This window comes from Emys orbicularis, chromosome 18 (genome assembly GCF_028017835.1).
Source record: "Emys orbicularis isolate rEmyOrb1 chromosome 18, rEmyOrb1.hap1, whole genome shotgun sequence".
Lineage (NCBI taxonomy): Eukaryota > Metazoa > Chordata > Testudines > Emydidae > Emys > Emys orbicularis.
In genome coordinates this window covers 19,624,068-19,650,182 of record NC_088700.1, presented here as the reverse complement: position 1 = coordinate 19,650,182, position 26,115 = coordinate 19,624,068, and the positions used below count along the sequence as shown (strand labels likewise).

Below are 26,115 nucleotides of genomic sequence, written 5' to 3'. Positions count from 1 at the left end.
TTTCATTCACCGAACCAGTATAAGTGATACTAGCAAAAGTATTCGTTTGCCAGTATAAGCTGCGTCTGCCCTGGGAGAGTTTGCTGGTGTAGCCGTACCAGCAAAACTTTTCCGGTGTAACTCTGGCCTTTGTAACGAGAGCTTTGCCTGAGGTGGGCATGGAGGATTGGGTAGCGTTTTGTTTGACATGCTAGGTGTTGAAGGATGATCAAATAAATGTAGTTACTGGGAATGCTAAAGAGTATTTTTACCTTGAAAACCTATCGTTAGAAGTGAGGGACCAGACCCCCAGCTGATGTAAGTGGTCATGGCTCCATTGACTTCAGAAGAGCGACACTGACTTACACTAGCTAAGGAGCCAGCCCAAAATAACCAACTGGGTAAAAAAGGCGTCCAGTTTTTTGGTGGGAGGGGGGATTTGCTGTGACATAGTTACTATGGCAGTTAGCCATATCTTCCTTTTGAGGCTCAGTAACCTGTAACCCCTCTTTCTCTCGCCCTCTGTCTCTAGGATTTAATGCCATGGCTGCAGATGAAAGTGCTACAGAAAAGCAAGTAGGGGAACCAAAAATGACGGCAGATGGTGAAACCAATGGCTCCTGTGAGCGCAACGAAGCTGGTAGCCACCCAAACCCAACTAAAAACACTCAGGACAATACAAAAGTGAGCCAGCAGGACTCCAGTACTAAATTAAATAGGATAGCGGAGAATGGCATTTCGGAGAGAGACAGTGAGACCGGGAAGCAGAACCACATGAAAGCTAATGACTTCACGCAGACTTCTGTAACAGGGAGCAATGGATATATTTTAACTAAGCAGATGGCGCAGGAGCAGCCCCTAAGGACTACAGGCACCTTTGCTTCTCTCACTGGCCATGCTGCGAAAACCCTCCCAGGAGGAGCAAGCAAAGGGAGAACTCTGAGCGCCTTTTCTCAGCTGCAAGCCACCCTGCCAGCCAAGCTTGGGGAGGGGAGTAAGGACATGGATGCTAAAAAAGCCACCGCCACGAACGCTGAAGTCAAGGTCCACAGAGCACGGAAGACAATGCCTAAACCCACACTTAGCCTGGTAATGTATATGCACTGCAGTGAGTTGCTCTGCTGCTAAATGGTCTTGGGGTTTTGGGGGGAGGGGGGGGTGGCATGGTAGCCTTGATCTGAGCCAACAGGTGTAATTTGGAAGTGTCCAGCTAGGTCACTGATCTCTTTCTCCTACAAAGAGGCAGGGGTGATGATATGGTTTATAACTCGCCGCTGCTATTAGCTTCACACCTCCCGCTCCCAGTTTGTGTTTCTAAATGTGCAACTGATCGGTTACCTCCCCCAGCATGTTTGTGTGAGCTCCGTAATTGCCTTTCAGCCGCAGCTGTGTTGCACCTTCAGCCTTTTTACTAAATCCACAGGGTTGCTTTGGAAACAGATTCCATATAAGGCCAACTCAAAGGAACATCATGCACAACCCCGATGGAAAACTCTGGGAACTTCCCACTGTCGATGTCTGGGTTTTATTCTGTCGCACGTCGCTGAGTGTCCTGGTACCTCACCAGATCAGTATCCCGTTCTACAGTTCTTATTTGTTAATTAAACTTATTCAGTCATAAAATGTGCCCTTCTGAGTGACTCAGGGTGGATGCCCATCATTTAATAAAACATACAGTTCTGCCTTCTCTCAGAGGCACCATGGATTTGGGGCATGGGGAACACCCACTTCCAAACAATCCCATCCTTTCCCCTTTGAGCAGATGCTTGAGAACTGAGGTGGGCTTTGCTTTGTGCACTAAACATTAGCAAACTCTGGCTCTGTCAGATCAGCTAGGCGGGGAATGGTTTCCAGAACCGAGGCCTTTCCACTGAGAATGCTCTGCCACCAGCTCTTTGGCACTTCATGTCTAGGATCTCTTAGCTAAAGCATCCCAACTGCCCTCCACTGCCGTAGCTGCTCATGGAGAAAGGCAGACTCTTAGATAGCCAGCACCCAAGTTAGAAAGGGCTTTCTAAGCCAGATTTAACCCTTTGAATTGCACCCAGCAGCAAATAGGAAGCCAGTGCAGTTGTTGAAGGACTGGTGTAATGTGTTCCCTTTAGCTGCCAACACCTTACGCCCCAGATGCAGCTTCCAAATGATCCTCAAGCAGAGCCACACGTGCTGTAACAGGGCAGTAATCCAGTCTAGAGGTCACAAAGTTGTGGATCCCTGTGGCGAGGTCTGGATCAGAAAGAAAAGGTCACAGGCACCTAGCCAGAGGTAGATGGGAAAAGGTCCTGTTAGTTGCCAACACCATCTGTGACTCTGGAAGCAAGGGCACTTCAAGATAGTGCACTCTTGGACACACAACCTCACTAGGTGGGCAGAAACCACCCCTGCCAGACCTTACCCCGATTGCCTTCTTCTCTTGAGTGCACTTCAATGAGCTCCCTCTCATTCCCGTTCCCATTTCGGCTAGTGACGGGGGAATCACTACTGCACTTCCAGGTCTGATGAAAGCACAACATTGAACTGCGTCTTATCCAAATAAAGCACTACAGCCAAAATTGCTTTGCCATCTCCCAGGGTGGCCTCTCATACACTTGGATTAAGCAGGTCAACAACACAAACCCGTGTGGAACCTCACATGGAGCGAGCGATCCCTTGGGGCAGAGGAACAGGAGGAGGCAATTTTTCTGTAAGAGATAAACATCAGGTGAGGAGAGATTGCCTCACTGCTCTTGTCTCACTTTTATTTGACTGTAAATCAGAATAACTTGTACCTGAACCCACAAGGCTGCGGGTTTGTTTTAGAAAGCTGGGGGTTTAACATTTGCAAGCAATTGCATGGCTGAATTTACGTGCACGGTTACTGTGATTGCTTGAGCACATGGCTATTTATGGTCATTTGCAATCACAGTAACGGCACAAAAATTAGGCATGCAGCTGTGCACACAGGTTTTTTAAAATCACATCCTCAAGAACTCTCCCCATTTAGTTTTGGTTGAGAGAGAAGCAAAATACACAATAAGACCAAGCCAATGGGTGTTGAATAATTGTCTGTCTATGCTCAAGCCGTTGCATCTGAATTTGAGCACAGAGTTTTCTGTTTTTATCTGATCTAGTTTCTATAAACAACGAAACGTCTGCTCAGTTCAGCATTCAGGATAGTTATTGACTTTTCCCCCCAATGGCTTTTGGCTACATCCAGTTCTGTGTTGAGTAGCACAAAGTCCTGACTAGTTCCCATTTTTCAGTTTCCTGGTTATCTCTCTCTATCTATATGACTTTCATCACCATAGTATCTCAGGGTCTTTTAAAGTATCAGACTCCACCATCACACCTGCCTTTTCCACTTGATAAGTAAAGCACCTAAGTTGCAGGTGGCACAGCCTTAGCAACAAGTCTTTACCCTTTGGAGATCATGCAGCAGATGAGGGAGTAGAAGTCTGCAGCTTCCACGTTTTCATGTTTAGAGCATTGTTTTATTCCTGCTAGAAACTTGTGTTGCCTGAGCCAAGGATAGGAAAAAATTAGGATTCCTTAGTCCTCAATTTGTAGAATCTTTTCTCTTGGCCTCTGCAAAAATCGGTTGGGAAGAGAGAGTTGCTTCTTGGACTTCAGTCCCCCTCAAGCAAACTTGGCATCCCCTTTCTGTGTGAATTGGGTGGTCTTTGGTAGAAACAAAACCGGTGGAGACTGGTTGTTTCTCCACCCGGGAGTCACTTTTAGAACCAGAAAAGCAGCTAGGAACCAAAACACAGCCGTAGATTTCATTGCTACAGGTCTATGGTGATTTTGTTTTAAAATACTGATATTTGCAAAGCATCAGCCCAGCCACTGTGTTGCACACATGTCCTTGCATCTTTTACCCCACGTGAGAGATTTTTCTTTCCTGCTTAGTCCACCTACAGCTTCCTCAGGCACATGAAAGGCTTTGCGAGAGGAGGAAATGGGCCAAAAGGAAGCTGGTTGTATGTTTTAGGCTCAAATGCTTTCAGAACGCTTCCGTTGATCATATATTTTCTGGGTAAAGAACCCCATACTCTGCCCCACTGGCATGAGAATTTAAACCCCTTATCAAACTTAACTTCATTTTCACAACTCTAGAAGAGCCTAAGAACTTTGATAGTAAAACCCTCCTCGTATTTGATCGATTGAAATACAAAAAGCAGTGTTGTCTGGTGGTTCGATCAGGGGATGGCGTCGGGAGACCGAGGTTCTGCTCCTAACACTGAGGCTGGGTCAACACTAAAAAATGAAGTTGACCCAGGTATGTCACTCGGGTGTGAAAAATCCCCACCCGGGAGCGATGTACTTAAGCCGACCTATTTCTCAGCATAGACGGAAGAGTTAGTACATGACCTCAGGCAAATCACTTTCCCTCCCTGTGCCTCAGTTTCCCTGTCCATAAAACAGGGATAATGGTGGTGTAAATCCCTTTAAGGTCCCCAGACAAAAGATGCTGCGTCATTACAAAGTATTGTTTGTTATATCAATGGTAAGTAATATTACAGCCTGGTACCAAACCCCTTCCATGCTCTCCTATGTAGTCCACGTGTTCAGAGTGTCCTAGGGAGTTCTCACGCTTGACTAACTAAGCATAGACAATTACAAGTCGCCAGCCAGTGAGCATCTAGGATGCATTCGCATTCTTGAATGCTCTAGTTTTGCAGAGAATAGAACTGTCGGAACATGGGGGAATCCTGATTGACGTGATTGTCTTTCAAGTGGAATGTACCATGAGAGCAGAAAGGATAGTCTCTCCTGAAGGAAAATGAACTGTACATAACCCAAAAATGTAGATAACCCAAACAGCTGTGAAGAAAAGAATGAGATCTAATTATAAATGTTCCTAAGGATTTGTCTAAACACAGAATTGCACCAGTTTAACGTAATTTAAGGGCTTGTCTACACTTGAAAATTAACGCGAATTAAGGTAAGGTGTGAATTTAAAGTGCAATAGCTGTTCTTGAAAAACTCCATGTCTGGGCACTCTTATTCTGGAACAAGAGTGTCCACACATGGAGTTATTCCGAATAGCTATTCTACTTTAAGTTCACACCCTAAATGAATTCCCATTACCTTTCAAGTGTAGACAGTGAAGTTAACAACTCTATGTAGACAAGCTCTAAATCAGTTTTTAAACTGAAGTTAAACTGGTTCGATTTTGTGTGTGGACACTCTTACACTGGTTTAAACATGGCTTGCATCTCTTTAACTTGTGTGGCAAGCTAAACCAATATAAGCCAAGTTTAAACTGATATAAGGTGTCCACACACGTGGGTCAGCTTTAATGAAATCAGTCTAAAATCACATCTTTGGGCTATGTCTACACTACAGACCTTACAGCGGAACTTTACATGTAGACCCGGTCTAAGAGTGCCAGTCGGAGTCTAAGTACTGTGGCTTGTCTGCTGTGGATAGTTAGCTTTGCAGTGTCCTCATCCGTACCGTTCCAGGTTAACATTCGTATGCTGGGCCACCACCAAAACCCTCTGTGGCATGTTTGAATTTCGCTAAAGAAAATGGTCATTCTCTGCCAACCCTAATGTAAATGCGTAGCGTCAATACTACAGTCCTTCAGCTTTTTCGTGTAGTTCGTGATATATTTTGCTGGCTTGATAGTCTGGGCTTGAATCCCATTTACACTAACGCCAGTTATCAGAGGTTGATATGCAAGATGGGGCCCTGACTGTAAGGTCCAGAGGCAGCACATTGGTTGGACTCTTGTGGCCCCTCCATGTCCCAGCATCTGGGGAAGGAAGGGAGATGGGCTGCTTACTGAGTGCTGCCTCTGGACCTGGCTGTGCTGGCTTAATGGGGCTAGTCCCCTGGCTAGTTGGTTAGGTTTTCAAGCCCCTGGCTAATAGAGTGTTTGAGACAGAAGTGCCTGAAGCCTTATATTTCACTGAGAAGTGTGACAGGCAGCCCTGCCTGAAAGAGCTTACACGTGTAAGCTGGAAATGGGTATATTGGATGTCGAGGATGAATGGCAAGATTCTGCTGATGTGCTCTCTGAAGCTGCCCTCTCGTTAAATGATTTGTGCTGGAGGATATTTACCAGTGTTTGTCACTGACACAGTGAGATGTTTTTGGTCTTGTTTTCTTTCCTTGCTAGTAACTTGGTTGGTAACGAAGGGCCTCTTAATTGTCTGGTTCTGGGCAGAATGCCGTGTGCCATGCTGGCACAGGGCTTAATTAGTTGCTTTGCCTCTGGAAAAATTGAGGTACTCCATCTTTGTCATTTTTAATAACTTTCCCTACTATTCTAAGGGAGCTGCATGCCAATAACACACACCTAATCAATCCCATTAAAGTATGGAGAGCACTCGCATTCATCTATACAATGAATCTTTCGTCTCAAGTGCCATAAGTGTGCTCCTGTTCTGACATCAGCAGCTTTCTCATCTGCTCTCCTGAGGCACAGAGAAAAGATCCCGTTCAATCCTGCCTCCTCTGTGTCTAGATCTGGGCATCTTCTGAAACCCATGCTAGACATCAGCATGTCTTCCCTTGGCTCCCTGACTGCCTCCACAATGCCTTGCATGGGAGAATAACTCGGTAGCCTCTTCTGTGAAGTGTAACTGATGCTCTATGGGAAAATGCATTATTTAGAACAGTGGTTCTCAACCTGTGGTTGGGTCCACGGACTACGTCAAAGGGGTCTGTGAAAGACTTAGACTGAAAACTGACTGAACAGAATTCAACTATATATACAGACAACAGATTTCGTAAGAGGTCTGCACCTCACCTCCATTCGAAAGTTTTAGGGGTCCACAAATGAAAAAAGATTGAGAACCACTGCTTTAGAACGTGTTCTTCCACATTGATTTTGCCCTCTGCCTGGTGTAACTCTGTTAACTTCAATGGCTCTTGGTGCTACTCTGTACACTGCTTTCTCTTTGTGCGGTGTTAGGATAGCCTGAAGGCTGCCCTAAGTGACGCCAGACAGTAATGGCCCCAAGAGACTGAATATCTGACATAGTATGGGGATATCCTGACCACTTTTCTCTCTCTCTCTCTGAGGGATAAATGAGAGTAGAACCAGTCTTAGATTTTTTTTATTTTTTTTTAGCTCCTTTATAAAAATAACAAACACAAAAAGAACCCCTGGGCCAAAACTCTTTCATGAGAACAATAAATAAAATTGCTGTGGATTCAACAAACCTACATCATTATTGACCTACTCCAGCTCTGTATGTACTTGTCCTCTTATCCTGTGTAGTCAGGGGACAGAGTTCAAGGCTTCAGCTATAGTGGGGGACTGGATGGATTAGTGCACTGGACATGAGATATAGAGCTTTTAACCTCTAGGTTGCCAGTTAAATCCTATCAGAATAGGTGTCAGCTGAATGTTATGCTTTCTGATGAACCTACATGAAACCAGATGATTTCAGTCCAGATTCCAGGGCTAAGGGTCTGTAGCATTGAAAGTACACACAGTTAGCATTCATCCCCTTATTGGCATTCTCAGCAAATAAACCTACACTCACTGGGCTGTGGAAGTTGCATACCCGTTTCACTTCTTAGGAGGTGGCCACTCGAGGTCAGGGTCAAGGCAAATTAGCTTATCCTATCCTGTGGATAAAAGGAGCACCTCAGACTCCAGGTTTGTTTATCCTGAATCTTTCACCAGTGCTAAAGTCTCTCACTGAGGCCAGGTCTGCATTACAGGCTTCTGCGGGCATAGTTGTGTTGGTCAGGGTTGTGATGAGTCGTGATCCCTGACCAGCATAGCTGTGCAGGCAGAAGCCTCTAGTGTATATGCACTTTGCTGTATAGCTAGTTTCCCTTGAGTATGTTTTTACTATACTGGTACAAAGCCCAGCTCTTCTGATACGGCTGTGTCCGTGCCAGGAGCACATGGCTGGGATAGTATACCAGTGTTCCTATCCTAGTAAAGTGACATGGCCTTAATCTCACATGCTCTCAGAATTCCAAAGGGGCAATTTTCATTATTATTGAACAAAATGACATAAATGGAAGAAAAATCCAATACATCTGCCACCCGAAGGGGAGGAATTTGGACTTTCAGGAAATGAGGCAGATTCGTGTTAGGACTTGACGATGGCAAACTGGATGAAGGAATATTGGCTGGTAAATTACTCACCACCAGTTTTGTCCTTGTTCTCAGGCTAATATTTGAGAATACCTCTCTTTGTACTTTCCCAGCTTTGGATAGTATTAAACTGGATGTAACTTCTCAAGTCCTCTGCCTGGCTGCCAGGAGCTGAGAGCCCGGGTGGGAGCTGGGCTTCCAGTGGGAAGCTCCACACTGAGCTGAGAACCTGGGTGGCAGCCCCCCCACACTGCCCTTCTTCAGTCGGTGCAAGCACTGCTGGGGAGGATGCGCACCACCAACAGAAGGAGGGTCGTGTGGACCTGAAAAACCGCAGTAATTACTGCGGTGGTTGTATGTCAACTCAACTTAAATGTGTAGTGTAGACATACCCTGAGATGCATTCGAGGAGGTGGGTCCTTCCAGAACAGGGGCGAGGCTCATTGTTACAGATAATATGGTAGTCTTGCTCTTTGTACCTGCTCTGCCTGTTCTACAATAGAAGCCCTCCCTTTCTATGCTCTTAGCCTGATGCTTTTCTCCCCAGTAGTAAATTCACTAAGTGTGTGGGGTTTATTTTAAAATTTTCCCTAGAATGTCCCTGCTCCTAGCCATATAGCTCTGAGCTGAAGTATCTATTCCTTTGTGTTAAAAAGCAAGGAAGGGAACTTTACCTGGCTCAAAGCCTCGGGTAGTGACTTCTACAGTTACAGCTGACAACACTGCATTGTGTGTGACACCGTTCTGCTGCAGCAGCACAGAGCCTGCCAGGACAAAGCATAGCATGTGTCCGAAGAAAAAGGAGAACCCTTCTCCCGCAAGATTCCCATTTGAGAGATGCATGTGGGCAGGAGAGAAGGTCTGAATAGTGCAGACACTTGCAACTCATCTGTTTTGGCAGAGCAATTCCGGGCAAGTGCAGAGTGGCAGTTGCATGCCAGAGCATTGGCCTGGCAGCAAAGGGTGCAATTGAATAGTGTTGCTTGAGCCAGCTCTGAGACTGCTAGATCAGACTATAAGGACATTTTAGGTTGACTATCAGGAGAAGCTCCATGACAAGATGAGGTTGGCTGTGAAAGTCTCCTCTGGAAACATTTATGATTGGACAGGACAGAGCACAAGAAACTGCCGTAGGGTAAAATTCCACACTGGTTTCCAGGGATTGGACCAGAGGAACTAATAGAATTTATAGCAATTAGAAATGGAAAAGCTCTAAGTGGAATTGTCCATAGAACGTGTATAATGATCTTGCAGAAAGCAGAGTTTCATAGCGGGAACAAGGAAGGGGCAATGCCTTATTTCTTCTGCCTTTCTCTTCTCCATCGTCTGGCTGAGTTTGGGGAAGGGAGAGAAAATTGTTCATGCTTTCAGATCTTTGCTGATCCTTGTTAACCTAATCTCTTATATCCAGGATTGTCCACACTGGGGCTGCTAAAATCTTCTGTCCAGTCAGGCTTCCCAGGAGAGAACCGGTAGCATCGCTCCATTTAAATGCTTTCTGTCTGCTTTGTATTGAGGTGTGTGTCTCCAGATAGTAGGTTCAGGGAGTTCCCTACGCACTGGAGTTCCAGTAATTCCAATCTTACAAGACCTAATTCGATTTGCATATTATTTTGCGGGATTGACATTGAAAGTTGCTATTTGCCAACAGCTACCGAGCAGCAGTATCTGAGATGCCTTAGTGACTTCTCTACTGTAATTACAGGAAAACAAAGCAAATAGCGTATTTCTTTTTAATTAATTCTTTGTGTTGGTCCTGGCAAACTCTTCCTCCATTCTTCTGTGATCTAGTTGACAATTCTCAATGTTTTCAGTCCATCCATCCAGATGAAGATGCATCTGACTGCAGCCCAATGCAAGGTCATACATTTAGGGACAAAAGAATATAGGCTATATTCACCGGCTGGGAGACTGTATTCTGGATTTAGGAGCCAAGGTAGATAACCAACTGATACAAGCTTTCAGTGTGATGCTGTGGCTAATAGGGTTTACATGATCCTTGGATGTATACACGGGGGATATCGAGCAGATATATATGGCATTACTGAGACTAATATTGGAAGACTTGTGTTCTGATATTCACATTTTTAAAAGGATGTAGAAAAATTGGAAAGGCCCACCCACAAGAATGATTTGAGGTCTAGAAAACTTGAGCTTCTTAAGTTTAATTTAATTTATCCATGTAATTTATCAGAGAGGACATGAAGAGGTGACTCGATCATGCTCTGTACGTATGTACACCAGGAGAAGATTTCTGGTCATGGAGGGTTGTTTAATCTAGCAGAGAGAGGCTAGATTTCTTAACAGTGAGGATCATGAACCATTGGAACAACTTACCAAGGAACGTGGTAGCTTCTTCATCGCTCGGAGTCTCTAAATCAAGACTGACTAGCTTTCGAAAAGATGTGCTGTAACTCAACCAGCAGTTCTGGGCTTGATGCAGGAATCTAGGTGAAATTCGGTGGCCTGTTTCATGTAGGTCCGACTTGATGATCATAATGATCCCTTTTGGCCTTGAAATTTGTGACCAGTTTCTCATTTCCTGCCAGCAATGCTCCCTTGGCAGAGCTGTGATTTTTTTTCTCAAGGCCATGTTACTTGAAAGCAGCATTTGAGAATGGGTCCCTGATCCTAGACTGATAGGGGCTTAAAAAAGTCTTCCTTGTCTGGCTTCCTTTTTCTGTTGGGCATTTTAGCTCTCGGTCCAGAGCTCCTGTACCAGAAGCCTCCCTCTCCCAAACGGAGCAGCATCAAAACATTGTCAACCCAAAGCTTGTGACCTTATAACAATGCTTTAGGATTTCTGTAGCACCTTTCCTCAAAGAACCTTGGGCTTCACAGCCTCACAACCTGCTTCCCCCCTGAGGCCCATTTGGTATCTAACCCCCTTGATGGCTCGCTTAGCAGAGGCACAGAGAAGTTTGAATGGGCCAGTATTGAGCAGAGCAAAGCCAGCGTAAAATGCTACCGCATCAGAATGGTCGCATTCTACACCCACTCTGTTCCGGGGTAAATGAGGGCCCAAGGAGCAGGGCAACAGGGAATCAGGCTCTAGGAATCCTGGTGCTCAGTCTCTGCAGTAGCCACTAGACAAGCTTAATCCAAGCCTTTGTTTTGCATCTCCGTGTCATGCAAAACAATTAAACGCCTTCTTTCCCCCATTCCGTGTTGTTTATTGCCTTTATTAGATAGCAGTCGTGGACCAGAACCTCATCGTGCTAAATGCTGTAAAACCACAGAGCAATCCTCTTCCAGTGTTACACGCATGTTGTAAACTATGGTAGACTGCTTCTCTGGAAGACTGTGTTGCCTCTGCCCGTCCACCCTCTCACATACGGACCTCATTACAGATGTGTGTCAGGGAGCAGGCAGAGCTGTTGCATTAACTCCTCTCCTCCAGGGGTGACCAAAGGCCTGTGTAAATAGCATCTGCTGCTTTCCATTATGTACACATGCTTTGGATCAGTCTCTCTCCGCTAGACACCTTCAAAGGGAGCCGGACTCACTAAGTGGAGGAGCAGTGGGCTGCCAGAGTGCTGCAGGGATTAGGCAAAGAACTGTTTGGTGGAGGAGATTGGTGTGGGAGGGGAAAGCAGTCGGATAAATGACTGGGTCTGTGCGCTTCTGCTTTGAATGTAGACCCCCCTCTTCAAATGGGCGAGGGGGAAAGAGAGTGTGTGCGCGCGCGCGCTTTTTCCTTTTGAATGTAACTAGTAACCTTTGACCCGGATGCAGAGGCTCATTTTAATCTCTGTTTTCCAGCATGCAAGTAAAGACCCCAAAGAAGCGAGAGACACCAGAGATCAAAAAGAATCCAAGGAGGAAGGCAACAAAAACGTCTTGGAGTTTGGCAAGCCCCCACCGTTGCCCCCTTTCCCAGGCCTTCATCAGTCACTACCTCAGAACCAGAGCTATGTGGCCACCACAAAATCTCAGACAGGTAAAAAGGACAGAGCCAAATAATAATAATAATAATAAAATCCCTTTTTATTGTGCTTGGGAAGAAACACTGTCAGGCTAGGGGAGGCTAAAAGTTGCTCTGCTGTGGCCTTGTCTCCACTGTCTTTTGCCCCTAAAGTTCCGCTCTGTTGCTAGCCCCAGTGGAGTGCCAGTGTGGATCAGACCCGGGCAGTTGCCATTGTATTAACCACCGTGTTGCCGTGACCTGCTCTGAGGTGTGTTTGTTAAAATGCTAGCAGCCTGCCTTTGCTAGCACAAGTGGAACAACAGTGATGGGGAATTTTGGGGGAGAGGGAGGCTAGCATAGACACCGCCTGAACCTTTGGGCCCCACCTGCATTACGAAAACGTATTCAATCAAGAATATGACCAAATATCACTTATTCTGGGCAATGTAGGCAGAAAAAAACTATTGTATGTTAAAAGCATGTTAGAGAACCATGGTTTTTCCCTAGTTCGATATGGAAGAGGAAATCCTTGCCCCTTTATGCGCCAGCCCCTTTAAGAGAAACACAAGAGCTTGAGCAGAGTAAATGAGATCCTAAAAGCAGTGTATCCCGTTGGAGGAGATTTTCCTCCAGTGCCGGCATTGCAGAAGAAAGCGGTAGAGCTGCCCTCCCAGGTTCCGTTTGGACCCCCAGCGTAAGGAGCACGTTGGGGGCAGGAATGCAGTCCACAACACTAGAGCTTCTGGGCAGGGCTGCAGCCCATAAGGTGTTTGAGTTATTCTGGGGGCCTCCCTGGTCACCTGGGGAACCTCAGTATTGGGAGGACATAAAGGTAGCTTAAAGCTGCTTTAGCACCTCTTCCCAGGGCTACAATTCTGTGCTCTGCTCCTTAGAGTACAGCACTGAATCTCACCACCTAGGCTGAGACATGGTTCTCTTACATAGCTGTACCATATGTTTTTATGTCTGCACTTGGGAGAATAAACCATGTTATAACATGACTTGGCCACAGTCAGTTGATTTTGAGAGGGTAGGTGGGGCCTAAAAAGACTAAATTAAACCAAGCTGGAAAAAAGTATTTGATAGTGGCCTGTTTCGAGCCAGAATATGCTCTGTTACTCCCAGTATTAAACTCAATTGATTTGGTTGATTTCAATGGGGTTACTCCCCATTTACAACAGTGTTTGAGAGCAGGATCTGGCCCAGAGTGCTTATCTAGTTGCCTTATCAGTTTTACATTTAGGGTGAAGATTTTCAGGTGCTCCCAAGTCACTTTTGGTTCACAAGTCCCATTGACTTTTTGCAACGACTTGTACTTCTAAATCCCTTTGATGCTTTTGAAAATCCCATCCTTATTCTTCTTTTACAGCTGCCAGTTTGTACCACATGCAGATTTGTGGAACTTGCTGTAGTTATAGGGCTATGTCATGGCACAGGTCAGAGTGAAGTTTCAAGGCCTGATCCCAAAGAACCAAAGCGCCTTGAGCATCTAAGATAGATAATTAGAAAGCACTCCTTTTGCACCCCAAATTCCCATCGACTCCTCTTGGAGTTTGGACTGAGCAAGACTGGCAGGACTTGTAAGGATGTGCTATTTGCCTCCTACACCATGGACCATGTGCTAGCCTGCAGCCTTTGGATAGCTCAGGGCCTAGTCCTGCAGTCCTTGTTGAAGCTGTCTCCCCGTCCAAGGGAGTTCTGTGTAACTAACATAGTTTCTGAGTCTGAGGACATCAGCTCTGCTGGCTGTAGTGTTCAATAGACGGATGCAATAGAAGTTGCTGTAGTGTTGCTGGCTGGAGGGATGCAATAGAAGCCAGGGGGAGTTTTAGAAGGGGAGAGATCAAGAGTTTGAGAATGGAATGGGTGAGTGAAAATCCCCAGTATAAACTAGTATCTTGAGCCTCAGTGTTCAGATATTGACAGTCTGTTGTAGCTTTGGTGTTCTGCTTCAGTGAGTATGTAGAGGGCAGGGCACCTGTGCCTTCCATCACAATCTCCCACTTCCCTTGGGTGCTGAAGGCAGTCATGAGCAGACATTTCATTTACTCACTTACACTCTCGGGTGAAGCTGTTTACAATAGGCAAATTTGTAGCCCTTCAGTTGTCACATGGGATATTGCTACACCGAAGGCTTTCTTTGGGATTGCTATAGCTGCTAATATGCAATTTCATAGGATTCTGATGGTAGTTTACTACTGGTTTCTGCTTATTATGAAGTGTAGCTTTCTAATAACAATAACTTGTATTAACACATCTCTTTTAAAGAGAAGCCTCTTTAACATCCTTTAAGTGAAATTTTTAAAGTAAAATGAGATGCAAGGGAATGTTCTAAAGGAACTGAGAGTTCACAGCAAGAGAGCAATAAGGTTGACTCCCAAGATAGCCATTCCCTGGGCTTACATTATTCTTCAAAGAGCCGGAACCAAATCTACATGTGACATGTATTCTCCCAAGACAATGTGAGGCACTGAGGTGTGATCTCTGATTTGTCTAGAGGGCTGGAGGGAGGCTAACAAAATTAAGGGTTGAATAGAGGCGTTTAAGGAAGAGAACTGAAACTTTGGTGCAAGGTTTAAAGTGAAGTTAAATAACATCCATCTCCGTATTCAATATCTCTGCTCCCTGTGTGTTCTCAAGTTGTTCTTGATCACCTTCCTGGTTAAAACATATGTTGTTACTCCTGTAGGCTCTGGATTCTATTCTGCCTCCTGCATCATCAGCAAAACTGCCCGCTAAGTTCTGAGAGGGAGACTCTGTCTTGCTGGTGGTGATGTAAGGAGCAGAAAGAATTGGGGGCGGGGCAGGGGAATTTCAGAACGTAGGTTGAGTTTGCAGCTTTGTCGGAAACGTGTGTGCATGCACACAAACTCTTTTGGTTGACTTGTAAGTGAAGCAGTTGGTTCCAGAAGCCCTTATGTTTGTGCTCTGTGTTGCTTTTCTGCCCGTAACCTCATTTTTAAAGCACTCGAATGGCATCTCTTCTGCTTTCCATGCTTTCTCCTTCCCATCCTGAATCTGCTTTGTGTTTTATTCCCCCCCCCCCCCCCCCCAGCTGCTGCAGTATCTCGGAAGAAGAAGCGGAGAATGGGAACCTATAGTCTGGTTCCCAAGAAAAAGACCAAAGTGTTAAAACAGAGAACGATGATTGAGATGTTTAAGAGCATAACTCATTCCACTGCGGGTGCCAAGGTAAGGGCTGAGCCAAACCTGCTACCTACTTGCTTGTTGGGGGAATAAAGGGCTTGACTCTTTCATCCATGTGTATTTGGCACTGGGAGACCAGCTCCATGTGCTCATTGTAGATCTGTCATTCATTCTTTACAACTGCATTCTCACTGTAACCATTTCCCACCCTTCTACGGCTGGTGGTTGGGAAAGTTTTGCAAATGGGCAGTTACAGGGAGTCTTCTCAGGTGCCGTGTGTCAAGAGACCTTGAACAAATGAAAACAACCTCTTTCTGATTTTTTGTTTTGTTTTGTTTTTTTGCTTCCCATTTCTCTGTGATTTTCTTGGAACTGGGGATTTCTCAAGGTGACCCTGACAAATGTTTCTGCCTTGGAGCCCTCAGGAGAGTCCCTCGTGTTAGTGCTTGAGGTTGCAAGGCGGAAAAGGCAGGTGATTTTAAAAGGTGGGATTCGGAGCTGGCCTGACTGTGCTCCCACTGCAGTTCGTGCCAGGGGAGTTTTACCATTTAATTCAGTGAGAGCTGAAAATCCCAGCCTGGGTGTTAGAACTTCTTTTCCTTTCAGAGGGACCCTCCCTGGATCCTTGAGACGACACAACGGAACTGTCCCTTTGTGAAATAAATTCGATGCTTTCAGTTAACTGGTCAGTCTTGACTCATGATTACTTCTAGTAAGCATCAGGGCTGACCAGCGACCCTGCCATTAATGCTCTGTACTGCCACAAGAGCCCAGCATTACTCCCGTTGGCATCTCGTCCTCCAGGTTGATAGGGCTAGGTTGCTTGCGGCAAAATCTCTGTCCAGATGCATTAGCAGCCTTACTGGGTTCTGAGGGAAAACTCGTCCTGTACTCAATCCACAGCCGGTGTCCTGGTACAAAGAAGATGATGTGAATCTGTGGTTAGATGCAATGGGCCAGGAGCATGAGTTGCTGTGGCCTTCCTGGTTTATGTACTTGGGTATGTTTCAGGGTGAAAAGGACCTAATTGACATCAGCCCTCACATGAATGGGGAGAGCATAGAGGTGGACTCCGAAGAGGAAGACTCTGACGACCTGGAAGAGGAAGACGAACATGGAGCTGAACAGTCCGCTGCATTTCCCGCAGAGGACAACAGGACCTCGAAGGAGGTCTCATCTGATGCTGACAATGCCAGAAAGGTATTTGGATGCCTTTCGAGTGACTGTGAAAGAGCTGAAAGGGGATTTTTGTACCTGGGGACAGGACAGAGAAAGAGAGGAACCAAAGTTCACAGTATGAAGTGAGGACGTTTCTAGGACTTAGCACTTGAGGTGGCAGAGAACAGGGCTATGGAAGCAAAGGCTCCTGGTGACCTGCCACTTCTCCTCCTTGCCTGCTGTAGGAATTTTGAAATTGGGGCATTGCCATACAGGATTGTTTAGTCTCATAGCCTGTCTCGGGACAGTGGCTTGAGGGATAGAAGCAGAAACCCCATAGTAGACAGTCATAAAATGAACTTATCAAAGAGCAAGTTTCTTCCTAATCCTCTTCAGTGATAGGCTGTTTTATATCCTGAAGCAAGAGGGTTTATAGTTGAAGCAGTAAAAACCAGATGCACCAAACATCGCCATATCTGTTCATATCACCGCTCCTGAGTGGCTGGATCTTTATATATTAGTAGGAGCCAAACAGATGGCGAAGACATGAAGCTGGCCCTGCTTCTGGGAAGCCACAAAGGTTATGATTCTCATGCCGAGTAGCAAAGCTTTTCCTCGTGCTGGAAGTGGAGCTCCCAATCCTGCCCCAGTACACGTGCCCCTGCTGGGAGTTAACAGACGAGGGGTTCTTGCTTTGGGAAGTGAGTTCTGTTAGTTCACGTTCTGGCTAGAGCATGGATGGTGCTTGGTGACAGAAGCCCTGTGGTTGCATGATGAGGAAGGTGCTTTGGTTTGAAATAGCTGACATGGACGACTCTTTCTCTTCTTGGGGGGATGCTGACTACAGATGGAAGATGGTGAATCTGAGGAGGAACAAGAATCTGGAGAATCTGGGGAGGAGGAGGAAGATGGAGATGAATCTGACTTGGTAAGCCAAGCTGCGAGACGTTTCTTTTCAATCTTTGCCCTGTACGCTCTGCCTGAGAGAGAGAGAAGCACCATGGTTCCCTGCCAGGGTGACGGAATCACTGTCTGAAACCCAATGGAACTACCCACACGGGTGCCATATTTTCCATAATGTCCACGATTTGCAATAGAACCAGTTGCCTTCTGATGCTCACTAATGAGTTTGTTCGCTGTTTTCAACAAGGTGCTGACTAGTTTCTTCTTACATTTAATGTTAATGGAAATATTTGATGGTTCCTCTTAAATTCTTCCTTAGATACAGACCCGGCAGTTGTAATGAGTCTATAACCATTTTTTTTATAAGCTGAAATTGAACCCTCCTTTTCAGAACACTGTCGAGTTCATTCATTAATCCACGGCCCCGGCCCTCCCTGGGCCCTGTGAGGCATGGAACACCACAGAGAAGAGAGATTTAGGCTTATAAACAACACACAGAGTCACCTGCCTCAAGCAAAATGGGGAGATAAATGCACTTTTTTACAGCGTCAAAATGTTTGCGCTTTTTGGGTGCCCACTGTGAGATGTCTCACGGGAACTTGGTTTTCATACAGTGCTGACCTGCCTCCAACCCCTCTGAAAATCAGGCCCCCTTTTAAGGCATCCCGAATCACTAGTCGCTTATGAAAATCTTTAGCCTCAGTCGTTTCTTTCAATTATTTGCATAATCAGTTTATCTGGCTGAGCGGAAGGTTGGAGGTGGAACAAATTGCAACAAGTACCATTTCTGTTAAGTTGGGGAGGGAAGGGAAGGTCCGATCCTGGTCAGTAGTAATGCACCCTGGCATTGGTTTGTTTCTGGCTTCCAGAATAACTTTTCCTGGGCAGTTCCTTGAGGCCTCTCATTATCCCTTCTGGGACAATTCACGATGTTGGATTTTGATCTGTAAAACCCTTTGTGGTTTGGATCCTGGCTGTCTGAGTGACCACGGCTCTCCCAATGAGCCATTAGGGAAGAATGAGCAACAGAAGCATTTGACTAAGAGTCCCTATAGTTAAACACCTGGAGCACAGTGTAGTCAGCAGTACGCTTGGCTCTGTACCTTACTCCTCTCATTGGTCAATATGCCCTGGGGAGCAAGAGCTCAGTGCCAGCTATTTTCTGAGTGGCTCCGGTGCGAGGGTAGAGAGTGGTAGAGAGTATTTTGAGGAGGAAGACAATGTAGAACTGAAACCTCTTCCTTGATTGAAGTGGGAGTTGGGTTGGGCCGTTAATGGGATGTGAATTTAATTTTGAACATGGACTTAGAGGCTTAGATTTTCAAGGCTGCCTGAGAGATTTGGATGCTTTGACCACCAAGTCTGGAGTATGTTGTATAAGCATATTACATACATTTTAAGCAGTAAATCAACCTGGATTTGTGGACCTCACTGATGAGACTGGTCTCCAGAGTGCTGGATGCTCTCTCTCTGTAGTGAGTGTGATTGGGCTGTGTGTATACCCAGTACCTTGTCCCAGAAAAGCATGTTGAAAGCGAAGCATGCACTGTTTTAATGATGGAAAACGTGCCCGCGCATGTGTCTAGTAAGCTCTGGAGACTTCTTAGCACCACTTTGATTTCAAACTCTGATTCTCAGTTGCACTAACCACCCTGACATCACTCTGGTGGTGTAAGTGGCCTTAGCGTGGGTGGAAATGAGTATTGGCCACCGGTCCGGGTGTGCTTTGTGTGCAAATGGCCTTTCTGGTTATTCAGAGCTCCGAGTCCAGCATCAAGAAGAAACTGCTGAAGAGGAAAGGAAAGACGGACAGCCCGTGGCTGAAACCCACCCGGAAGAGGAGGAGGAGGAATAAAAAGAAACAAGCCAGCGTGTTAGGTAATCGGTTGCGTTTGTCTGCTAACTATACAGAAACAGGCCTTCCAGGTGAAGATAAAAGAATGGTGGCCTCTACTCCCAGTTGATTTGTTGCCTTGCCTTTGTAGATGTTAAGGATGATAAGTGGGAGGAGGGAAGGGCTTGAGTGGAAAATGATTACAGGGTAAGAGGTTGCCTCTGTTACCTTCAAATGCATCTCAGGATTTGCATAGGAACTTACACCAGCATCCCTGTCTTCACCAGCTTTGAAGAAGACACTTCGGGCCAGTTTACACTTGAACTTCAGCTACGTTAGGGCCCCAGGTACAAAAGAGCTGTCCCCAATGCATTTTACTGTGCTGTTTGGTTTTACACCACCAGCCGGACATTGACTCTGCCCCCAAACCACCCACAAAACCTGAACTGTTTGAGATTTTGAAAAGGTTCAGGGGCACAGTGGAGCAATATAGAACCATGGTGTAACCAGGGTCGTCGACACAGCTACTGTTGCAGATAGACATTATTATTTAGTATTTGTATTTTTGTAGCGCCTAGGTGCCCCAGTCATAGGCCAGAACCCCAGCGTGCTAGGCGCTGTACAAACACAGAACAAAACAGTCTCTGCCCCCGTGAATTTCCCGCACGTGAATCCTCTATACTTCAGAACACCGATGCCCAGCAGCCAGTGATTGTGTGTGAAGCACTTATGGGCACTTCTCCCTTCACAAAGGAATCAGTAGGTTTTTCAGGTAACATGGCAGATTTGGGAATAACCCCCAATCTTTGTTCTTCCTCCAAGACAGCAGAAGAGCCAACAAGCAGAAAGGCTGCATCGGTTTGGGTAGAAGGCAGTGGGGGCAGGTTGGCTGCTGCTCCTTAGGTGAACATTTCCCAGTTAGTCATGGGATTGTTCTCTTGCCTGCCTCGTCCAACCAGAGGAAAGAGTACCACAATCAGAGCCTGTGGCAGAGAAGGAGCAAATCAGGTGGCTTTTCTGTAGTAAGAATTAAGATCCAAGCAAATCTCACAAACTCATCCAAGTATGCTCAGAAGGGACACAGGAAAACCACCATGTAGGCTGGGGCATGAGGCTTTATGGCTCTTGTGCAGTTGCCTATGCCTGGTTTTGGGTATTCCCATTATATGGAAGCAATCCAAAGTGTGTGATGGTTGGCCTCTTGGCACCTCCACAATGAGGGCAAAGTTCAGAGTGTCGAATTTATTTGACCCAAAATGTGCAACATACTGTATAGCATACACTGCCCTTTCGTGAGTTGCTGCAAAGAGAGACTGAAGGGAGGGTGGGTCTGATCAGTTCTCTGGCCGCAGGGTGAAAGAGGTTGAGTCTCCAGGAGTACAGCGGTGAAGCCTTTCAGTCAGCTCCCTTATTAAAGGTTCACACTTCTCCTTCACCATCAAATGGTTTATCCAATGGGTGAAGCGGTCTTTCTGCTTGCAAACTTTCTGCAGACAGACTGACTTTTACCAACTTCTGTCATAACGGGCTGAGTGAACGCGTTTCAGTCCCTGGGTTGGTTCATAGTGTGACAGCGATCACATCAGTCGTGCCCGGTGTTTCTTTTCCCTGATTGGATGACGAAAACTTTATTAATAGGAAGTGGGGGTGCCAATCACTTCTGGGCAAATAGCTAATACTAAAATGCAGGCCTGGGTCCCGTTGCTGACCTGCAAATACAGGTGTTGGTGTGAAAACCAGATTTCCCCCAGTCATCCAGGGGAACAAAAGCCCGTTGGCACCAATTAGACTAAGTGGTAGGAGCAAGCAAGAAACAAGTGTGAAGATGGGTGAATCTAAAGGGGCTTGAAATGCCTGAAAAGATTCCCAAATATCCCTTCCCCCCCTCCCAAAATCTCGATTCAGCGGCAGCATTGCTTATTTAATGGTAGGATTGGGCACTTTCGCTCCCCCTCCCATTAATCTGAATGTCAGCTGTCCCATTCCCTTCCAGTTTCGTTTGCACTGCCTGGCTGGGGCAGTGGCCTAGAGAGATTGTGGGGTAAGTCAGGGTGAGCTAGGCTTCCATCCCTTTCTCTTGCCATTTAAGCTTCTGCTGCTGATGCAGTACAGCAGCAGACAGATGTGTGTTTGGAAGGCAGGACTTGTTTCTCTCGTTTTATTCTTTTATCGTTACCTAAGTGGAAGTGAAAAATCTACCCGATCATACAGAGAAGGAAATAAGAGATAAGAGATCAATTGTAACATACGTGCCCAGATGTTACGTTTTCATTATTCTGTGTGCATCTGTATTTATAGACTCTTAGGAGCATTGCCTGCATACTGCTTTCTTGTGATGAATGTGGCCTTTATACATACACACACTCTTTTTTTTGCTATATAAATATATGTATATTTTAATTTAGGTACTGAAGCGTATAAACCACCTTTGGGAGGCAGAGAGGGAGCTGGGCAGGAGAATAGTATGGAATACATGGAAGTGTCTCTTGATTCTTTGGATCTCCGAGTAAAGGGAATTCTATCTTCACAATCAGAAGGTGAGTGTCAGCTTTCTAAATATGGCCATGTACCATTTTGGTTCTTTGTTTCCTTGGTCTTATCCTCTGTATTAAGATGATGCCCCCTGGTGGCTACTGATAGGAGAATTTGAAGAGATGCATCATTAAAAAGGCAGCTAGCTAATCTCACTGAGCTCAGGGTCATAGGTGGCACCGTTACTGTCTGGGCCAAGTGGTGTGCAGAACGGGGTTCAAGGGAGGGAACCCTGCTTAAATTAGGTTACTGGGTTTTGTTGGTGGATTTTAAGATTGCAAACATTTCTCAGGGAGGATGCAAGCCTTCATAGTTTTGGCTGACTTTTTCTCCCTCGATTTTTGTCTGCCCAGTTTTGCAGCTCCCTCCTCCCTTTTAAAAAACCCTTATTTACCCAAAAAGCACCACGCCGCAGCCGTGCAGTATTCTACAGTCCTAGCCCCCAGCACTGCAGTGTGACTATTGCAAAGTGGGGTGCGTTGGCTCATGACTGTAAGTACGTTCTGAGACGGGCAGGTCGACTCCCTGAGGATGGAATGCTTCTCCTACGCAGGAGGGCAGTGCCCGGGGAGCCGAGTACAGGGCTGTCTGCCTGTTGGCTCCAGAGAGGCCTCTTCTAATGAGAAGGCTGCTGTTCCCAGTGCTGAATTTGTCTTGAGTCCAGCGCTTCATCATCAAACTGACTCTCCCCCACACTGTGCCGCCTTTGGAAGTCTGCCGTATTCTTTCGATCATGGGACATCACAGAGCTGGTGGGCGTGTCCACCATGCACGGAAAGTCAATTTCTCTTCCTCCCCCAAACCCCCGTGAGCTGGTGGTGGGTGTTTTGACTGGATCCGCTGAATGTCAGAAGGGCTGTTGAAATGGCAGCTTGGAAGGAGAAATAAACTGCTCCTCACCTTGTGATCCTGGCAGAGGCTCCGTTTTCTTAAGGCTTTATATGGCTTTTACACAAAAATGTACAGGGGCCTTCACCGCACTGTCATGACCCATCCTTAGCTGGCTCGTTCAGCTAGTTGGCTGCAGTAGAGACAGACTTTATCCGGGGACTGTAGTGGTTCTTGGAAGCCTAATACTTACAGCTTGGGGATGTTCCTTACGAGAGGAAAACGGATTGGTTTTTAACCCTTAAAATGGTGTCCTCAGAGAAGAAAAAGAATGTTGCTTTCATAGTGTCACCAGAGGGGAATCTCTACTGTGACCTGAATGATTAGTATTGGTGTTTCAACCTTTGCCCAGAATAAAATAACTCCCCTGTTGAAGCTTTTTTATTTTTTAAATCAAAAAGCAGCATGATTACTTCACTTGAAGACCTAATAGCTTCCCAGGCTTGGCTCTGAAGAACAAGACAGTTTTGAATTAGCCAAGGGGACATGTATAGGAAGTTTTAAAAAAATGTGTGTTTCTGTAACTCAAAAATGTGTAAGGAACACTGTTCAGATAGGATTCAAATATTCCATCCCTGGCTCAGACTAAATGTGCCAAGGAATATTTTTCAACCATGTCATAAGCCTTTGCAAACAGAAGCCAGTGATGAAATACTTTCCTGACATTCTGCCATGCTGCTATAATGTAGCTTCAGACTTTGAACTGCAGTTGGTCCCCTTCAAGTTATCTGATATTTAGAGTATTGGGAGTCAGGACTCCTGCGTTCTCTATTCTCTGCCACAGGTGCACTGTGTGACTTTGGGCCAGTCACTCTTTCTGGGGTGGGGTTTTCAGTTGTCATAAGTGTCTGCTTCCATTGAAATCAGTGGTAAAATTCCCAGGGGGAGCAGAGTTAGACCAACACTGGACACTTCTGAAAACTCCACACTAAGTGCTTTGAGAACCTTGTATGGAGGGGGCTCTAGAAGGGTAAAGCTAACATTGACCAACTGTCCCCTTTTCTTCCCTGTGAGTGTTCTCAGGAGGTAATTTACAGAGCTGACTGACTTGACTTTCGCACCGTAGGTCTCTCTAATGGCCCTGAAGCAATGGAAATGGATGGTCTTCAGGAAGTGCCTCTCTGTAGCTGTCGAATGGAAACCCCCAGAAGCCGAGAGATTACCACGCTAGCCAACAACCAGTGCATGGCAACGGAGAGCGTGGACAATGAGGTAGGAGCCCCTCCTTCAGCTTCTCTCAGCTTCCTCCCATGGAAGGGTTAGTCCCATCTGCTTCACACGCTGAGGACTCTGCCTGCTCTCTTTGGGGAGAGACATTGGATGTGCTGAGTTGGTTTGACTTTGACGGCAGGAGTCTGAAGAGGCCTGTGCTGAGAACATAAGTGCACTCAGTTTACAGGCTAGTTTCCCAGCCTGGGGCTGGTCCCCAGACTAGTCCATGCAGAGGGCGGTTTGGGAGCAAATAGGACCAAGAACTCTCCTCGCGGCCCATGTATTGTAGCAGGTAAAGTGGCTGTTGGCTGCTTGAAAGCCACCTGCCGTCCCTCCTGCTTCGGCCCTGTGACTAGGCTCTCGAGGGATATAGGTCAGCTTCAGGAGCACGTGTTGCAGCTGCACAGAAGCGCCAGTAGACTCTTCCCCCGATAGCGTGTGCAGTTCTGATGAGAGGGGCATAGGGAGGGGAAAGAGCCAGGGAAAATTCCCTCCCCCCCCCCCCACACACAAGGAAAGGAGCAAAAAGTTAGAGGGGAGGATACAAAATGAGAAGGAAAAAGAGAAAGGGAGGCAGAAGAGGGGAGAGAGGGGACAAAGGAGACATAGCAGCTGAATGGGGTATAGTGCAGGGAGCATCTATCAGGCCCCGCAGAGGCGCTACAGCATGGTAAGATCGGGACCCGCCGCTTTGTCTGAATAGCGACACCAGGCCCTTTTATTGGGCTGGGAACACAAGCTCCAGCACTCCATACACATCAGCCACCCACTGAAAACAGGGACGTGCCACTGTGACACCAAGCCAGCCCAGCGGTAGGGGATGGCGCTCTTGGAGAGCGAACGGAGCAGGGGCAGCAGGTGGTTCTGGGCTGCTTGTCTCAGGCTGTCCGGCTGGGCTGGCTTGTTAAAATAAAGGCACTCCAAACCAAGTGGAATAAAATACATTTGCATGCATCAGACTGAGAACATTCAAACTGAGGAAACATGGGAGGCCGTTTCTCTTGATTACCCAGGCGCCAATACAGACCTTTCCTAGTGCTTGGAAAGCGTTTCTGGAGCAGTTGCCCGCCCACTAACTCCCACCTATACTTCCCCTCCCCTACATTACTTCTCTGCTACAAGGCTTTCTAGATCCCAGAAGCCCTGTGCTGCCTTCAGGTTCTGCTGGCTGAAAAGTGCTACGCTTGTGACTTTCAATTAACCACAGCAGAGCTCGCCTGGTTCCAGTGGCTGCCAGTAGCTCTGAAGTAAGCCCCTGATTCGTCCTCTCTGGGGAGCTTGGGAGGCACCACTTCAAGCAAGAAAACAAACTGTTAAACTTCCTTTTTAATGGGAGACGCTTGCCTTCCCCGCAGAACACAGCATCACTTGCACGGGGCAGGGAATCAGAATTGTTCAACTTCTTTTTCTGGGTTCTGGAAAGAATTGGGAGGGGGAGATAATTAGCCTTTTGCAGGCCACCTGTATTCCAGTCACCTCCGCACACGAGTACCCCATGGCAAAGGAATCCCCAATGCGAGACAAGAGCTAGTCATTGAAAGGAAAACATCCCTAGAGCCTTGGGGAGGAAAAGACCTGGAGTCTCATTCTCAGGGGTCTCTTGACAAGGAAGAGAGGATCTGGCAAGAAGCTATACAGTTCTCTGAGAGATCCCTTTCCCAGACAAATTGGGGGTGAGCAAGCCGAGGGAATAATGGCCACCCTTTATATTAAGGTTCTATGTTATAAAGCATTAAGAAGTGGCTAATAGATGTTTTAAGCATGTTACATGACTAGTACATAGCTGGATGTTGTAAGCACAACATTGGAAGGGGTTATCAAAGGTTATAAGCCACCTGTTGGCCTCTGTAACAATTGATTGTCAGTTTGATAAAAGAGCTATTAATCATTTACGTACTCTTTAAAAACTACCTGGAAATGAAACCTTAATAGAAAGTGCGACCAAGGTAACAGCAGGACTACTTAATACAGACCTGCTATATGTCTGATCAAATTTGCTTAGTTTTTAGGTAAAACAAGGGAATTCGTTGGCTAATTTTCAGCTCACTCTGAGTGAGAGGCTGCCACTTTTATTAGTGGCACTTCTGCCCCAAGCAGCGGTGTTGACAGTCACGTCAGTGAGTTTTAGGCCCAGTGTTTTGATTTGGTAGGGATGTTTTTCACAATAGGTTGTCATGGTATTTAAGGGGTGGGGGGGGAGGAGGTTTTTTGGAGGTGGTGCTGGAGAGGTAGAATTTAAGGAGTTGGTGAAAGTTTTGGAAACCCAAACATAACCCCATGCTGCCTAGAGCTTGGCACCCAGGAAGTGAAAATTACGAGATGTATAAGTGCGAATTCAGCAGGGGGAAGCACTGGTTTCTCTGATCCAGTAAAGCAAGCAGCATAGGTGTTGATATAGGTGATCATGAAAATAGGTTAATAACCTAAGGTAGTGGGAGAGAACATAAGGATCCTTTGAATCAGACATTGATGGCAACTCTATCCCTAGAAGGCCAGATTTATTTTTTT

General features: G+C 46.3%; 1 protein-coding gene across 1 annotated transcript in view; it reads left to right on the top strand.

The window, feature by feature from the left end:
• Positions 1-26,115, top strand: part of EHMT1 (euchromatic histone lysine methyltransferase 1) — a 95,819-nt gene that overhangs the window by 25,676 nt on the left and 44,028 nt on the right. Inside the window, exons 3-10 of the mRNA XM_065418744.1 lie at positions 512-1,068; positions 11,789-11,966; positions 14,989-15,125; positions 16,092-16,280; positions 17,086-17,166; positions 18,899-19,019; positions 21,381-21,512; positions 23,462-23,607. Of these exons, the coding sequence (XP_065274816.1) occupies positions 512-1,068; positions 11,789-11,966; positions 14,989-15,125; positions 16,092-16,280; positions 17,086-17,166; positions 18,899-19,019; positions 21,381-21,512; positions 23,462-23,607 (1,541 nt within the window). The remainder of the gene's footprint in view (positions 1-511; positions 1,069-11,788; positions 11,967-14,988; positions 15,126-16,091; positions 16,281-17,085; positions 17,167-18,898; positions 19,020-21,380; positions 21,513-23,461; positions 23,608-26,115) is intronic.